The sequence below is a fragment of the Engystomops pustulosus genome, chromosome 7 (genome assembly GCF_040894005.1).
Source record: "Engystomops pustulosus chromosome 7, aEngPut4.maternal, whole genome shotgun sequence".
Taxonomy (NCBI): Eukaryota; Metazoa; Chordata; class Amphibia; order Anura; family Leptodactylidae; genus Engystomops; species Engystomops pustulosus.
The window spans coordinates 35,984,373-36,002,138 of record NC_092417.1 but is presented as its reverse complement, the minus strand read 5'-3'; the positions used below and the strand labels follow the sequence as shown (position 1 = coordinate 36,002,138).

Below are 17,766 nucleotides of genomic sequence, written 5' to 3'. Positions count from 1 at the left end.
TATCTATCCATTATTTATCTATTTACAATCTATCAATCTTTTGTATCTATCTAATTCAATCTAGTTTATGTCTATCTTTCTATTCCTCTACAGTATCTACGATCTATCTGTATATCTATCTATCTATCTATCTATATCTGTGATATATTTCGTCTATCTATGTATAATCTATGTATCCATCTATCTATGTATATTTTGTCATCACACCTGAACCCTTTCAGTACCTCTTCATCCTTTCATCTGTGTCTGATTATGGGACATGGGTGCACCCGTATAACAAGTAGTACGGCTATAGAGCATATAGTTGGCATGGCCTGAGGAATAAGAATACCTGCATTATTTGTATCATCTCTCGATACGTACCTGTAAAGTGATTTATAGACATGCACTTACACTTAGGCACACTTTTGTCTTGTAAGAAGCGCTGCAGCTCTACACTTGGCAGATCCCAGAGGTCTTCCAGCTTGGCTCTGTAATAGCCTCTCTCCATCTGTGTCACACAAACAGCTGATGAAGCAGCCGCCAGCTCCTGGGCCTCGCACAATCACATCCGCCCAGGTTACAACAGCCCAGGGTTGCCAGGGAGCAGTCAAAAACCATTACTGTTTGGGAGAATTTGCCCTCAGGCAGCTCCTTGGCACAGTGGAGAAGTGTGCGCATTAAGAGAGCGGGCGAATATATAATGTATATGTGGGTGTGCATACACACATTTACATAGGAGCCAAGAGTCAGAGGCCTCCGAGAGGACGCACCCACAATTCCCAGCTCTCCAGGTCTGTGCGTGAGCATAAGAATTAATCCCACTTCTGCTGCCGAGAAGGAATGTGTTTTGTTAACCTTTTATTTCAGTGTCTATTTTGTAATGTGGGATAATAATTTCTTCCATAATACGCTGCGGGCTGCAGAGGTAGTAGTACTATCCGCATCCTGGTGCCTAAAGGTCCGTTTGCTTCTGTTGTAGATTTGACATCAGGGCCTGGAAGCTTTAAAGGACATCTACCATCAGGATTATGGATTATAAACCAAGTATAATTACATGTTGGTGTGTGCCCCCTTTGTCAGGATACGCTTTTCTTTAAGCTTTTTATGTCTAAGATTTTACAAAAAATGGCTTCAAAATGAGCCTCAGTGGCTCCACGCTCCTTAAGAGTTAATGGAGCCTGGAGCCCCTCAGGATAGTTTGTATAATTTTTTAAGCATATTTTCTCATAAATCTAGGGCATAAGAAGGTAAAAGAAGAGCAGCTCCTAATAAAGGGGGCACACACCAGCATGTAAGTGTATTTGGTTTATAATCCATGATCCTGATGGTAGATTTCCTTTAAGCTGAGCGGCTTTTGAAGATAATTTAAAAACTGTTTGTAGAGAATTGAAAATGTAGGCCCGACCTAAATGGTGGCCCATTGTCGTAGTGGGAAAGCCACCACAGACTAACGTGATAATTTCTTTTTTTAACATAATTTTTTTTATTATACAGTACAGAGAGTTAATAATCCCAGTGATCAATTTCTGAAAACTTTGACAGCTAGGTACTCTTAACTATCACTATAATCTCACCCTACTGTGGGCGGTCTCTTTGCGGCGGTGCCATTCAGAGAACCCTGTTACCGTTCCCTATATGATATGACGGATTTGTCCTTGGTGGATCCGGTTTTATAGTTATTATTTATGTTACTGATCATTCACATAAAACATTATATGAAAATATTTCAATTGTGATCAATTTACGCAAAGTACGAGTATTGATAAATCCTCTCCGCTATGTAAAGTCACTGAATGCTAGACGATACATGTCTCATACCTAACTGCTAGGAGACACCAAGTATGGTTACAAATGCAATTGTGGTTGCTGAGGTATCTTATTGATGAATATTGCATGGGATTTTGATGCATATATGGTTACTAAGGTTATTTAGGTAGACAACGTCTTCTTATATCTTGTTACTGTTACATTCCTAGACATCAAGCTCTTAGTAGAAAATACCTACGTTTTTATAAACTTCTTTACTACAGTAGTCAACATTAGACTAGAGTTCCATGGATCAACCAGATAAAACTATTCTTGGCGCCTACCACCGCCCATGAAATAGATTCTATAAGCCTCCAAATTAGGTTGTCTTCTTCTGTATCTATGGGTCCAGTACTAGGGTAGAGCCTTTGTTGTCCGGAGGATCCTCTGATGTTCTGGTGGGCCAGTCAGACACAGTAGTGTCTCAGTAGATGGACTACCATGGTATATATATATATATATATATATATATATATATATATATAATATGAATTACAAGATCAATTATAACACTAAAAAATGGATCAAGCATATCAGTAGGTGATCTTATTCAATGTCAGTTTCAGATTCACCGTTTCCTAGTAGACCTGAAGCTATGCCTCCACAGATTGGCTGCTGTGTATAATATAGTAGCCAATCTGTGGAAGTAGAGCATCAGTAGGAGGGGCCGAGCAGAAGCCTGAACCAATAATGAGGCAGGAGGTGTGTCTTAGACTACATTAACTAAATTGTAGTCACAACTCATTCCCGATGGAGCTGAGCTAAAAAGTCCTTCAGCAGTAACATCTGAGGGAAATAATTCATAGGATCATCTCCTGTGGATACTGACTTACAAACTGGTGCCAAACATGTATGAACAAAGTGATGTTCATTGTTCTAAAATGACTATAAAATATGGAGTAAGAATGTAAAGAGCCAGAGACAGCGGCCTATAGTATGTCTGTAGTGGACTCATGGGGATGTTTGTATAAAAGCTTTCTGACTGAAGATTTGGTAATCTGAATGACTAGTGTAGTAATGACAGAAGTTATGCCAGAGTCATAAAGGTACATCTGGCACCTATATAACAGCTGGAACATCTGAAACTACTTCTCTGTGCTGTAGTGTAATATTGTGAAGGCATCTGAGATAGTGATACCTGCTCTGCCAGAGAAGATACCAAACCCCCCTGTGCTACGATCACCATTAGACCAACCACAGATAATTAGAATGTTATTGTGTCAATATCTTTCAATTATTTTTTTTTCCACCTTTGTTTTCCATAATACTCCAAAACATCGGTTTTATCATAACTTATCCATAATATCAGTTAGTTTGACTTATTGATACAGTATATTGTCTGCTGACATCTGTCGTCCTACTCAGATTAGGAGTAATTTCTGTAGAAACTTAGCAATGGGGCACATTTACTTACCCGTCCCTGCACGTTCCCTGATCCGGAATATCCGACGCTGCGATTCACTGAGATTGCGCGCCTGATTTCCTGCATGTGTCACTTCCCCGATCAGGTCCACCATGGTTCACCATCTTCTTCACGGTGCATGTAAATGCATTGGTTGCGACACAATACACAAGTTAAATCAAGCGGTTTGTCCGAATCTGTCAGATCATCTGATTGACCGCCCCCCCCCCCCCCGCCCCCATGTCATGAAAGCCGGCGCAATGCACCAAAATCCGATCGCGTGCGACACAATCCCCTTTTAAATGCCTGTCCCAGCGACGCAATCCCTGAAACCGTCGGAAAACCCGACAGAGATGCAGCCGCGGAACCCTTAGTAAATAAGCTCCAATGTCTGAATTTTGGTTGTTAGTAGTCATTCTTGTTAAAAAAAACCAAGGACAATCAAGAGAGTACTGGGAGAATGGGGTGTCGGGGTATGTCCCATGGAGGTGGCCAAAACGAACCTTAACTTGCTTAGGTTATGTAACAGTGGGCAAGTGAGCAAAATCTTTGCCCCATGTGAAGGAAAGCCTAACTTAGATACATACCATTCACGGTACTCAACAATGGAACCCAAAGGATCTTATTCTGGTCTAGTCAGAAATTTGGCTTTTTGGCCTAATTGTGGTTTGTACCACTATGACACCAGGTCGTGATCCCAGTGGCTGCACACATGTCCCTCCCTTGGACATAGAGCTTGTCAGGGGCCAGCAGGGAGCATTAACTCCCCCCCTCCAGTTATTCTCTTTCGTGTGACTGTGGACTAATGATGTGTAAGATGAAAAAAAAAAGTCAGCCATCCAGAGCAGTGTCCTCCTAATCTTCATTTATTTTGCATTTCATTATCCCACAAGTAACTCGCATCCATGTCTAACCCTAGCTGCCCTGTTTTTTTCCCCCCCGAAAGTTATTAGTTCAAATATTAATGCATGCGAGTGATATATCCGGCCTGCGTTGATTGATGCCTTCCCAAAAAGGGGGAGACATGGCGGTATAAATTTTCAGAAGGTGGGGGCCAGTATTGCCCTGGCAGCAGGGTTTTTCAGATACATAATTCACACGCCCTGCAGGCATTGCTTTCAAGGCATCGGAGCCGCAGGGCGAAAAAAATAAGCAAGGCTCTTAAAAGTGAATGATTTTTGCTAATGCACAATTAATGCCATGGAAAAGCACAAAAGAGCAAGACTGGGTGATGGAAACTTCTGATTAAGTTGGCACACTGGCGTTGACGAGTGTATCTCTTTTTTTCTTTTAATTTTAACCGTCTCCGTGCTGGTGCAGCGTGGCTCGCTTTATTACTCCCCGAGCACTCAGTAGTGTTGTAGGTTATTCCATTGAAGTTAAGCTTGAGGGAAATGGATAGCAAAGTCTTCTGTAGCACCTACTGCTTCATTCCACATTGCATGCAGAACTCAACTTCGGATCATTGTTTCATGTGTATTTGCAGTATCAAGCTTATTGAGCTGGTGTATATAACCAGGTGCTGGTAGTCACATCAAGTTTGGAGAGAATTTTAGCAGACACTCAACTCTAAAACTTAGTTTATCTGTCTTAAGTGCGTCTGACCAGCAGTTTTTTGCACTGGACACAACGGATGACATTTTGGGGCACTGACGGCCCCTATCCAGCATCCATAGACAGATAGAAAAACACTGCATACTCAGGAAAGCATGGCCCCTGGCATCACAACAGATATGCATTGATGCCCAAAGCCATCCCATTTAAACTTATAGGGTGAGATTTATCAGAAGTGTCTGAGATAAAACTGTTCTCATTTCCCATGGAAACTAATCAGAGCTCAGCTTTATTAATAAAAAGCAAAAAACAGAAAATAAAAGCTGAGTTCTGATTGCTTTTCATGGGCAACTTAAACAGTTGTGCTCTCTGATAAATCTCCCCCATAGACTCTTCGACACAACGTCCTCATTTGAGACTGACGCTATCTATATAGATCTTAATGACATAAGACTCTACACCAGGGTTATCAACCAAGTACAAGTCCACAAAAAATTCCCTGGATCAACTTTTCATCAATGATACTTTTAGGGGAATTGGCCTCATGTAAAGAGCAGACCTTTCATGGACTAATACTTGGGAGGTAACCCTGGTGAAGAGCATCAGGTCAAAAAAATTCTATATATTCATGATCTAACACCATTAAAGGGACTACTTTTGTTTAATCTGGGTGCTCTATCTGGACTTTAGGCAGTGCTGTAATTAAAAAGGGGACATCTATCACCACATTGTCTGTTGTTTTGTACCTCTTTATAAGGCTTTTTGGTCTCAACTAAGATCAGAAAGTCTCAACTGAGACCAAAAAGTCCCAAGCAAGATCAAAAAGTCTCATAAAGCAGTACAAGAAACCAGACAAGGTGGTCATAGATCTCCCAAAATGTTAATATTTGAATGCAACCTTAGAGGTCTTCAAGACGCCATGGCAAACATTTGTCCACACAATATATTACCACCTGAGAGACCCCGGAAGTTGTTACTTTAGTTCCCACCATCTTCCATATAGCGAAAACAGATCTTTCACTTTCTTGACCAACTGTGCTTCGAGTCCAGACCAACAATACCTTGAGTATAGAAGAAGATTTCTGACGTAGACTTAGCTTATCACAAATCAAGTGTCAGGGTCTCTGATGGGGGTCTCTTTGTAATGGTACAGAGAATCTACAGGTACACTAGGCTGTAATTAAGTATCACCTTACTATAGAACCAGTCAAGTTACAGAAGACCGATGGTCCTTTCCAGTAGAGTGCTCCACAGGCAAAGGTTAAGAATGCCAAAGCGATGTTCACCAGTGGATGGAAGCTTCGAGCCAGGTGTTAAGATTCCTGACAGATTCTATTGAACTGTCTATAGTCTTCTACCATCCATTTTTTAAGACCGTATGTCTGATGTTATCCATATATCTCTTTTTCTGTTATCCAGGGGATGTTTTAGATAACAGTGTTGCATCTCCCGGCACAGGAGACGATGATGACCCAGACAAGGACAAAAAGAGACAAAAGAAAAGAGGCATATTCCCCAAAGTAGCAACGAATATTATGAGGGCGTGGCTATTCCAACATCTCACGGTGAGTGTTCCCTACCTCGGGGAGTCTTTTATTTCTATTCTGGAATGTGAAGTGTTAAAAAAGAAGCCTATAAAAAATCCATACAGTGGGTCTGCTTGGAGAATGCACTGTTGATTGCCGTAATGAAGGATTAATTTTTTATGAGGAGTCCATTTCCAGGGTGCACAAGGAAAAGTCGTGAACCTGGGACCTAACATAGATGTTAGAAAGTGATGGAGCTGGATGGAGAGTTCTTCATAATGAGTTGCTACATAGAGCTCTTCAGGATGTTACTAGATATAACTTGTTATCAGAGTGTAAGCCTTTGTGCAGTATTTTCTCAGTTATTAGTTATTATTTGTCAGGCTTATCAATGTATCGAAATGTTTCGACAGCTTGTTTAGATCTTTGAAGACAGCAGCTATGGTGCATGGTTTGTGATGAGTGAGATGACTTATCTCATAGTGATGTGCAACTTGTCTGACAACTTGGCTTCGTGATAATGTAACTTTTTTCAAAACTTTGTTTTAAACTGAGCCCAAAGCTTATTATGATGCTTGTACTTCAGTGGTGATCTATGAATGGATCCATAAGCTCTCTTGACCGTCTAATTTTAATTGTGTTCCCAATAATCAACCAATTCTGTAATAAGTTTTCTTAGAATTTGTTAACACCAAAATGTCATTAGGTTTCTAGGAGTAATCAAAGAGAAATGGCTCAATACTGAGGTTTAAGAATAATTTGACTTAATTTGAATTATTTACTGACGTAGACATTTCAGGAGAAGGACGGGTCCTCTATATCTTCTAGAATGGGAATATTTAAGGACTGTATCTACACGCAGTAAATGTTTCCTGTAGAGATTAATATATTTGGATCAGAATTGAATTTAGATCCATTTGTTTCGGAAAATATGAGCATTGAATGACGGAAAAATGATTGTGAATTGTTGAGCTCAGAATGGAAGAGAAATGTTTTTTTAAAGCAACCACTAGTAACCTGTTTTCATATTTATTAGTATTGATTTATAAAATGTTGTTTAAATTGGAAAACACTCTGTAAGATAAGACTTGAGAATCACTTAAAACCAATTTTAATATTTTAAATGAGCGCGTCACTGTTCATATGGTCCAATCTATACTGACTACTTGTAAGGGAAACTATATATTGACAGACATTCATTTTGTACAATTTTGTTCAACACCCGCTGCTCTATAACATGCTGCCTGCAGATAGGACACTATGTATAATCTGCTCAGCTCCTCCTGCTCTATAACCTACTGCCTGCAGATAGGACACTATTTACAATCTGCTCAGCTCCTCCTGCTCTATAACGTGGTGCCGGACAATATGTACACACATGCTGCCAATGCAACTCTATGCTGCAATTCAACTCCATTGAAATGCATACAATTGGTTTACATGCATTCGGCCAAGCCCACCCCATGCTCTAGCATTGCATTAGTAAATGCAGAGCTAGCAGAACATGTGAAGATACCCTCAGGTTCTTTTGCTCTACATCATTCTGCCTGCAAACAGAAAACTATAACCAGCTGCTTAGCTCCTCCTGCTCTATAACATGCTGCTTGCAGATAGGAGTCATTGTACAATCTCTTCAGCTCCTCCTGTCCTATAACATTCTGCCTGCAGATTGGACACTATGCACAATCTACTCAGCTCCTCCTGGTCTATAACCTGCTGCCTGCAGATAGGACATTATTTACACTCTGCTCAGCTCCTCCTGCTCTATAACATGCTGCCTGCAGATAGGACACTATGTACAAGCTCCCTAGATACTCATGCTCTACATGTTTCCTGCAGATAGGACACTATTTACAATCTGCTCAGCTCCTCCTGCTCTATAACATGCTGCTTGCAGATAGGACATTATTTACACTCTGCTCAGCTCCTCTTGCTGTATAACATGCTGCCTTCTGCTATCTAAAACCTGCTCAGCTCCTCCTGCTCTATTACAAGCTTCTTGCAAATTGAAAGATGGTTCCCTTTTAAGTTATCTTCAGCTTCATGTCGGCAATAAACAAACCTTGTTGGTGTATAAGAAAATTTGACCCGTGTGAAGATGTGATTATAGCAGGACAGAACTCTACTACTTCTTTGTGACATCCCATTGCCCTGGGACAAGCACCAGGCTGCTTATGACCAGGGTACAAGAAGAACCTGTTTTTGGCAAAGAGTTGCTTCTTTTTGAGAGGTCGCTGACCTCTGCCCACTTAGCTGAGCGGAAATTCCTGTGAACATTGAACCGCTGGACTTCTTACTTAAGGAAAGGCAAAATAATGAGTCCTAGGCAAATACGAACTAATTGAAAGGGCTGTAAACCCATTACATATTGGTCAGAGATAATCAAGGGTATTTAATGACTTCTATCTATTCAGGAGCAGTGAAGCTTCAGCAGCCAGCCCTGAACCCTGCCATGTGCTTATTATCCTCATCATTAGTAGAATTACTTCCCAGCTGTTCTTTGCTACATCACTTCAGCTGGGGGCCTTACCAACCATACAATGCATTAACCCCTGCTTTGCCACCCTCCATAACGCACACGACAGGGGGGGGGGGGGGGGTAAAATCTCCGCAAATCGCTCTTCTGGCAATGCGATACATGAAAGGACATCTATAAAGGCCGCCAAAAGTGAAAAAGTTCAGGTAAACAGAGCATGACACGTATTAAGTGATACGAATAATTCAGCGTGCGACTTTTTCGCGTAGTGACTTTTGTGAGTGGAAGCAAATGGTTGCATATTGTTCTTCGGTCAAATGATGCATTGTGAGCGCTAAGTTTACACAGGTGCAGGTGGGACAAATATAGGAGATTTATGGAACTCGTTTTAGAATTTTTTTGCGTTCGTGTTTTTGTTACGGATGTCAAACCAAAATTCCTTTGCTATGCTTTGTACTGTTCTTCTCTAGCTGTAGGTGATAACCTAGGAATAGAGAGAGGTAAATTAAGGTGACGGCGCATGGAAAGACCTTTCTCAATAGGGAACTGTTCTATTCCTAATCAATCAGCGGAATCGAATCGGACGGAGGGATTAAGAGGATCACTATCTAATATGGCAATGCAATAAGAATGGATACATCAATGATTTATGCTGCGCTGGAAGCTACTTCCAGAGCCTTGTCTACATTTAATTTAAAGGGGAACGCATTCCCCATACCAGTTCTTACAGCGGGAGATTTGCTTGGATATGTATGGAACGCACAGATTATACAGATTTAATAAAAATGTGAATAACGTACGTTGGAATGGTTTAAAAACATTGTTGTTGTGTTGTGTTAGGTTCATGTATAGGATCATAAGTTGGGCTTGTATAGGGGTCATACAGAGAACTTCTTATTATGTATCTGTAAAGGACCTGCTTAGGATGATGCCACACATGGCGTTTTTGGTCCATTTGTAAGCATGCGTTTTTGACCCTTTCTGTTGCATGCATTTTTAAAGTGACAGGAAACACATGCTTAAAAGTGAACCAAAAACGCCATGTGTGGCATCACCCTAAGGGGTTTGTGCAGCCTCCAGTTTAATAGGGGCGTAGAGTGTCCCCATGATTATATATTCGTTGATTTCAACCTCTTTAAAGCGGCTCATTATCCTTAGACAATTACTCAGGAATCATTAAAGGTTCAGTCAAACGTAAGTTACATTCACTTTGGCATAATGTAAATCAGTTCTTGGTGCATTGACTTCCTGGTTAGCCCATGATAGACATCCAAAGCAGCCAATCTGAGGAGACACAGCTGCAGTGGGAGGGATAAATCAGCATTCTGAACCAATAATGAGAAAGTAGGTGTGGCCAAGACTACCTGCAGCTTCCTGTACACACGGTATATAGACTACAATCATATAGAATAGTTCTGTTCTAATAGATATAAGCTAAAAACAGCCTGAGGAAAATAAATAGCAGGTACTTGTCCACTATAGGTACCGACTTATATACATTTTTAGGCCATTACTGAACAGGGGCATCTAATATACAGTTTGCTTTGTTTACATATATGCATACTTTTCTATATTCAGTATATTCAGATTAAGATTTGAGGGTTCCCCTGTAGCAGAGATTACTGTATTACTAAGGCTATGTTCACATCTGCAGCTTTCATTAAGCTCTTCTGTTCCATTATAGGAACAGAAACATGTAACAGAAGCTGGGGACAGATCCATTACATGACGGATACCAATAGAATCTAATATATCCTTCTAACTATAATGGGGTCCTTGGGGTTTCGGTATCCATCATTTCCTGGACGAAAATGTAAATAAAATTTATGGAACACTTGACCATCGGGGTGCTTGAAGTTGCAGATGATGGTAATAATATTGATATTAATTTGCCGTTGGTGTCTGTTTTATGAATTTCTCTATATTTTGGGTTGAGTAGGTCGAGATGCTGTTTTGGGGATTCAGAATGTTAGATAGAATGGAATCCTCTAGGAAGTCCTGTTCCCAAACTGTTCCCATGTAGCAGGATTAGTCTGTAGAGCAGGAAAGGCAAGGTATTCCAGCCTCACAATGCGCTGACCTGCACTCCAAATACTCCCTGTGCCCATGGAAAGGGAGGGGGCGTACTCCGTCCCTCTAATTCCAATCAGCCCTCCATTCACTCAATTGGCCTCTCAAGCATCCCCACTTTCTCTCCGTCAAGTGCTCTTCTATTTTCCCCACAGAAAACATATTTAATCATGGACAGAAGCAGGAAATCTTCAGTCACAAAGACACCACTTACTTAGGATTTAAGCTAAATGTTCCCTCATCAGGCCGAGCATTGTACATGGCTTTCTCAAGTGTGCTGTTTAGATCGGCTTCTTTCCCTTTTTGGTGGGATCCTAGCATCTTCTGTGTGCCCCGCTTAACTGCTCATTACATGAAAGGTGAAATGTGCTGCAGTGGAGGAATGTCTTATCGCCATTGCATAGTGCATAGGAATTTTAGCTCCTTAATAAATACAAAATACACTGACATCTACACAAAATATCCTCCGTTATTAGTTAGCCCCTATATTCTATATAGGTTTGTTATGGTGGCCACTAGAGATGAGTGAATCTATTGGTTGGTTCGTAGATTTGGACCTTGCATCAATTCCGAATCTTTGGGCTTCGGACAAATATTGGGCGGCTAGTTAATACTGTTTGAGGGTGATGCCACACATGGCGTTTTGAACCCGTTTTTGGTCCGTTTTTAAGCAGTCCGTCCAGGTTTTACCAATTATCTTAATTAAAACTGGTCAAAAACGAAAGCGCTTCAAATAAAAGGGGCTGTGCGCCACTTAAGGACACCTGACTTACAGACGACCCGTAGTTAAAGACAGACCTCTCTGCCCACTGTGATCTCTGGTGACCTCTCTGGATACATTACTATAGTCCCAGGCTGCAATGATCAGCTGTAAGGTGTCTGTAATGAAGCTTTTATTGATAATCCTTGGTCTCAGGACAGCAAAAAATGTTGAAATTTTTTTTTTGTCTGGATTTACATTAATAAAATACAGTTTCGACTTACATACAAATTCAACTTAAGAACAAACCTATGGCCCCAATCTTGCCTGTACTAGTGGGGTTGTATCCAGGACAATTGGAACAACATCAGTGTGGAATGATTCAAATTACCATATATACCCTAGTTTTTCAGCACAAAAAAAAATTTGCTTAAAACCCAAACACGGCTTATACTCGAGTAAAAAAAATTTAGGTTTTACCAGGTTGTAGTAAAATTAGAGACCTCGGCTTATACTCGGGTCGGCTTATACTTGAGTATATACGGTAGGTTCTTTTGTAAAATTCAACAAAGCTTCTACAAAGTTGGATGATTGGCTCATCTCTGGTGGCCATCCATATGACATAGATGAACAAACTTCTTGATCTAAATGTTCATTTCCCCCATCGCATCCTTAGACATTTTGGTCCAGATTGGTGTTAAATATATTTGAAAATATTCAATGACACGGGGGATGGACGTATTAGCGCAAATTTATTAAGATTAGAGTTTAAAACCTCAGTCTTATTATCCCCCCTCCGGCCTCTTAGTAGATCCGGAAGCCTTCTCCACCAGGTGGGACCTGGCAGGGTTATCAGGTAAAGTCTTTGCTGGTCCATGCCCAGACCCGTCTTGCTCTTCATCCCATCGTGCCCTAAGTGCGGTGCAGTAAGGCCTCAGAATTGGCAGGGATGGGGCATTTTACATTCCAGAAACTGGTGAAGAAAATGTAGTAAATGTCCCCCATTATCATTCATGGGAATATTCCTTCGTCATGGAACACTGAATGTTCACATGTATTTCTATGTACCAGTTGTAGGACAGTCTGAGCAATTACATTGAGGTCCTGACCTGACCACAACATGGCGACCCTATCACAGATAGTTTATGTTGTTTCTATGTCACATTTTTGTGATATGCCTTACACCTCCACCCGGTGTCTGCTTCCCTCCTCCTCTTCATATATTTATGACCTGGTTATTTAGTAGGTATCAAGCACAATTGATTTTTTTTTTCAGCTACGAACAGCGACACAGACAAAAAAAAAAAACGACCTTTCCCCTGGAGAGCTCACACTCTAATGTTCTGTACTAGAGGAGTAATAATGCGTCTGTACAGAGATGGGTAAAGCCCAACTGAGTGAGATTTAGCAATGAAAGGATCATTGTGAAAGGAACACTGTGGGTTTGAAGTGTAAAACTCCACAGAAAATCTCTGATACGCAAACCTGTGAGATCTGACAGGTTTCCTCTAGCTATCTCTGGGACTTCCTACTTCAAAGACCGGCATGCAGCGCACTGCTCCTCCTTATCCCCTGTTCACATGTTTTAGGCACTTGCAGCTAATTATAGCATCCATCCCTCTGCTCTCCCCTCTCTCCATCTCTCCATCTCCCTCTCTGTTCCCTTCCTTCACGTCTCTTGCCTCTGCTGGGAGAGATGCTCGCCATTCCACCATTCCCCATTCTGTGCCATCTGTCATGTATTTTTTTTTATTCCCTGATTCTATATTTAAAGGAGCAGTCCCCTATTTACAAAGAGCCACTGCCTCCCGTATCTTCCTACTTTCACCACATAAATTAAAGGCTTAACCTTTCGCATCCGAAAGAGCTGACTACACAATCCACTGTAATGAATGGCGCGGCGTTGTAGAGTGGAAATGGGTCAATGACTTCCTGGTGCAATTTTTTTTTTTATTCTATTCAGTCTTAACTCAAAAAAATTAGGTAGGTGAGAAAAATGCAGTTTTTTTCTCATTCCATAGACTCATACAGCGCATGGGAGTCTACAGGCCCCCGGAAAACAAGTCTGCTGCTTTAACTGAACGGCAGCCAATAATGAGTTGTGAATATATTTAACATAGCCGTGCAGGCTGTAACACAATATGCTCAGTAGGATCCAGCTGGACGGCCAAAAATATACCGGCCCCTGTGATCATGGGCACCGTCTTTATTGTAATTTATCTAAAAGCTTTCCAAGGCTATGTCACTACTGTGCCTAGTAGTAATGTACAAACTGTACCTGCCCTGGGATCATGGATAAGAATTACCTGGCATCTCTAAATGGGTGACAGACTTCATTGGTATACAGGATACTAGAATCATATGTACCATCCTATGTGCTGGAGCAGTAGTAGACTAGCTGTGTTAACCTAACATGTTAAACAATAGGCTTGTTTGCTGTTATAGAGCAGGAAGAGCTGAGCAGATTGATATATATTTTGTTTTGTGGGGAAAACGACTTTAAATGAATACATTTACTCATTTAAAGTTGTCACAAAGTAAAAAAAAAATGGCAAAGCTTTGTGCGGTCATGCCCTTGAAGTTTGGACGTTTGGACGTTTATTATTTTTTTTTAAATCGTTCCACCCAATTACTACGGGGCTTATTTACTAAGGGTCTCGAGGACCTGAGGATGGAGCGACACATGCAGGATATCGGGTGCACAATGTAAGTTAATCACGGCAGAATTCATTCTCATCGGACACTCCGGATCGGGGAACGTACAGGATCGGGAAAGTAAATGTGCCCCAATGTCCTCACTTCTCCTGCTCTATAACATGCTCCTTGCAGATCTGATGCAGAATACAATCTGCTCAGCTCCTCCTGCTCTTAACATGCTGCCTGTTGATAGGACATTACATATAATTTACTCAACTCCTGATCTATAAAATACTGCCTGCAGATTGGAAACTGAATATAATCTCCTCCAGACAGGACACTATGTAGAATTTGCTCGCTCCTCCTGCTCTATAACATGCTACCTGCAGATAGGACAGTATGTACAATCTTCTCATCTCATCATGCTCTATAATATGCTGCATGCAGATAGGACACTATGCAGAGTCTGCTCATCTCCTCCTTCTCTATAACATGCTGCCTGCAGATATGACACTATGTACAATCTGCTCAGCGCCTCCTGCTCTATAACATGCTGCCTGCAGATAGGACACTATGTACAATCTTCTCAGCTACTCCTGCTCGATAACATGCTGCCTGCAGATAGGACACTATGTAGAATCTGCTCAGCTCCTCCTGCTCTATAACATGCTGCCTGCAGATATGACACTATGTACAATCTGCTCAGCGCCTCCTGCTCTATAACATGCTGCCTGCAGATAGGACACTATGTACAATCTTCTCAGCTACTCCTGCTCGATAACATGCTGCCTGCAGATAGGACACTATGTAGAATCTGCTCAGCTCCTCCTGCTCTATAACATGCTGCCTGCAGATATGACACTATGCACAATCTGCTCAGCGCCTCCTGCTCTATAACATGCTGCCTGCAGATAGGACACTATGTACAATCTTCTCAGCTACTCCTGCTCGATAACATGCTGCCTGCAGATAGGACACTATGTAGAATCTGCTCAGCTCCTCCTGCTCTATAACATGCTGCCTGCAGATATGACACTATGCACAATCTGCTCAGCGCCTCCTGCTCTATAACATGCTGCCTGCAGATAGGACACTATGTACAATCTTCTCAGCTACTCCTGCTCAATAACATGCTGCCTGCAGATAGGACACTATGTAGAATCTGCTCAGCTCCTCCTGCTCTATAACATACTTCCTGGCGATAGTATACTATGTACAATCTGCTCAGCTCCTCTTGCTTTATAACATGATAATGCTAGATGATCCCAAAAAATAAAAGTAAAAACATTCCCATTTTATTAATTGTGCTAATGGGGGATACAGGGTATAAGATTACAGAGACTTGTAGTCTAGATCACTGCTGGGATTATGATAATATGTCGCAGTCATATTTACAGGTTTTCGAAAAGTGAGAAGCCGAGCTTCCTCCACGGTTACGATGAATTACTCTACACATTCCCAGTGAGTGTCAGGCTTACTCAGTCACTGCACAGCATACACCGGCACATGTAAAGCTTTATTACCAATTTACAGTATAATGACATCGCCCCATTCATTCCTTTCCCATTATTCCATTCTATTTACATGTTTTTGCTTTCTCAGGTTTTTTTTGTTGCCCCAGACTTTGCAAGCGCTAATCTTAGATGCTCTGTGTAAATCATGTTTGTGTGATGCCCAGAATTTAATTCATCTTGTTGCTGCCAGGATATTGCAGCATTAGTCTGCTTTACTGCTCCCGATTCAGAGACATAAAGTAAAGTTGCAGGGCCCTAATGCAAATCAGACTTTGCAACTATAATGTATTGTTTATAGTACTGGTCTCTACATAGGGGGTAAACACCTTAGGGGTCACAACACAGTGTCGGTGTGATGAACCTATCAGAGGTGGTGATCTGGAGGGCCCACCCTCCATCCACACAATCCCCTTGTAGGATGCAATAAGATCTAAAATGACGGGCAGCACAGTGGTTGAGTGGATAGCACTTCTGCCTTGTAGCGCTGGGGTCCTGGGTTTGAATTCCACCCAGGTCAACATCTGCCAATAGTTTGTATGTTCTCTCCGTGTTTGAATGGGTTTCTTCCGGGTCCTCTGGTCTCCTCCCACACTCCAGGTTGTTTAGATTGTGAGCCCCATGGGGACAGAGAACAATTTGACATGCTTTGTGCAGCACTGCGAAATCTGTAGTTATTATAGAATTATTAAAAATCCATAATATTGGGGAATCCTCCTAAATTAAATAAATCATAAAGTCCAGTTATTGTTCCATTCTGCTGGATCTTTGGGGCCTATTTTAAAGTGTCAGAAACTGGGCCCACCGGAGGATTCCATGATTCTAAGGTGGGCCAGTCCAACTCTGACCAAGGGCCATCTAAAATATTGTTTTTTTCTTGTGTTGCAGTGAGGTCAAGCACCAGGGCCTAGTGACTGCTACTATTGCACCCCCTACCTACAGCAATACTAAAAATAGTGTATAAGCAACAAAAATGCCAAATTTTAGGCCCGTCCATTCTTGTTATAATACAATAAAAATTGATATAAAATACGTAATTACAGCAGAGGACATAACAATGACAAAACCGGAGAAAACATAGCGATATAGTGCAGATGCATATGACTTTGGGGAAGTTTAATATACGGTAGACAGTGTAGGATTGTCATTTCTCAACGCTGTCACCGCTAACCAGAAGGTGTCGCGTTATGTTTGAGGTCGAAAAAAAAAAAAGACGAGTCGGCACCAGGCTGACAAATATCCGCACACTTTGTCCCCAATAAAATGACAGGTTAAGAACCAAAAACTCCCCTGTTGGTAAGTGACCTTTTTGTCAAGGGCGTAGGATGGTGCAGGGAAACACAAAACAAAATGAAGGCCTCCGCTTGTGTTTTGGCTGGTGGCAGACGCTGCTGTAATTAATCATCCCTGTCCGAGCTTCTCTGTAACCTGAACCTTCCTCCCCTGTGTGTCTGGATGGCAGCAGTCTTCAAAGGACAACTAACAGGCCTGCTCACTCACTACAGGTAGGACTGCCAGAAACCGCTGTGTAGTCCCTGATTAACTCTATCGCCACCAAAACACAATCTGCCAAAAAAAATGTAAAAAATTTAGTTTCAATGTTTAAATCAAAGATATGAACATAAAAATGACCACAGCCGACATATCTTCCAAATATGAACTGAAGGAGTTAATCATTGGACCCCCTGTTTCTCGAGACATTCCCCAGTAGTACGACTGTGGAGGAAGAAATGATATTTTATTTCCTTAACAACATGGAAGGTCTCCAAAAAAAACCTCAAAAGCAAATTTTCTGTGTATCGTTACTATTACTAATAATCTGAGTGAGGGCCCTGCTCGCCAAAGTTTACAGTCTATGAGGATGAGGGGGTGACACAAGAGCTTACAGTCTATGAGGATGAGGGGGTGACACAAGAGCTTACAGTCTATGAGGATGAAGGGGGGACACAAGAGCTTACAGTCTATGAGGATGAGGGGTTTACACAACAGCTTACAGTCTATGAGGATGAGGGGGTGACACAGGAGCTTACAGTCTATGAGGATGAGGGGATGACACAAGAGCTTACAGTCTATGAGGATGAGGGGGTGACACAAGAGCTTAC

General features: G+C 41.5%; 1 protein-coding gene across 7 annotated transcripts in view; it reads left to right on the top strand.

Annotated features, from left to right (window-relative positions):
- The window catches only part of MEIS2 (Meis homeobox 2), a 120,783-nt gene that overhangs the window by 57,502 nt on the left and 45,515 nt on the right, over positions 1-17,766 (top strand). For 5 of the 7 annotated variants that reach the window (XM_072115443.1, XM_072115441.1, XM_072115439.1 and 2 more), the window contains exon 8: positions 6,164-6,309. In XM_072115443.1, coding sequence (XP_071971544.1) covers positions 6,164-6,309 — 146 coding nt within the window. The remainder of the gene's footprint in view (positions 1-6,163; positions 6,310-17,766) is intronic. The other 2 variants (XM_072115445.1, XM_072115442.1) reach the window with 1 other exon arrangement.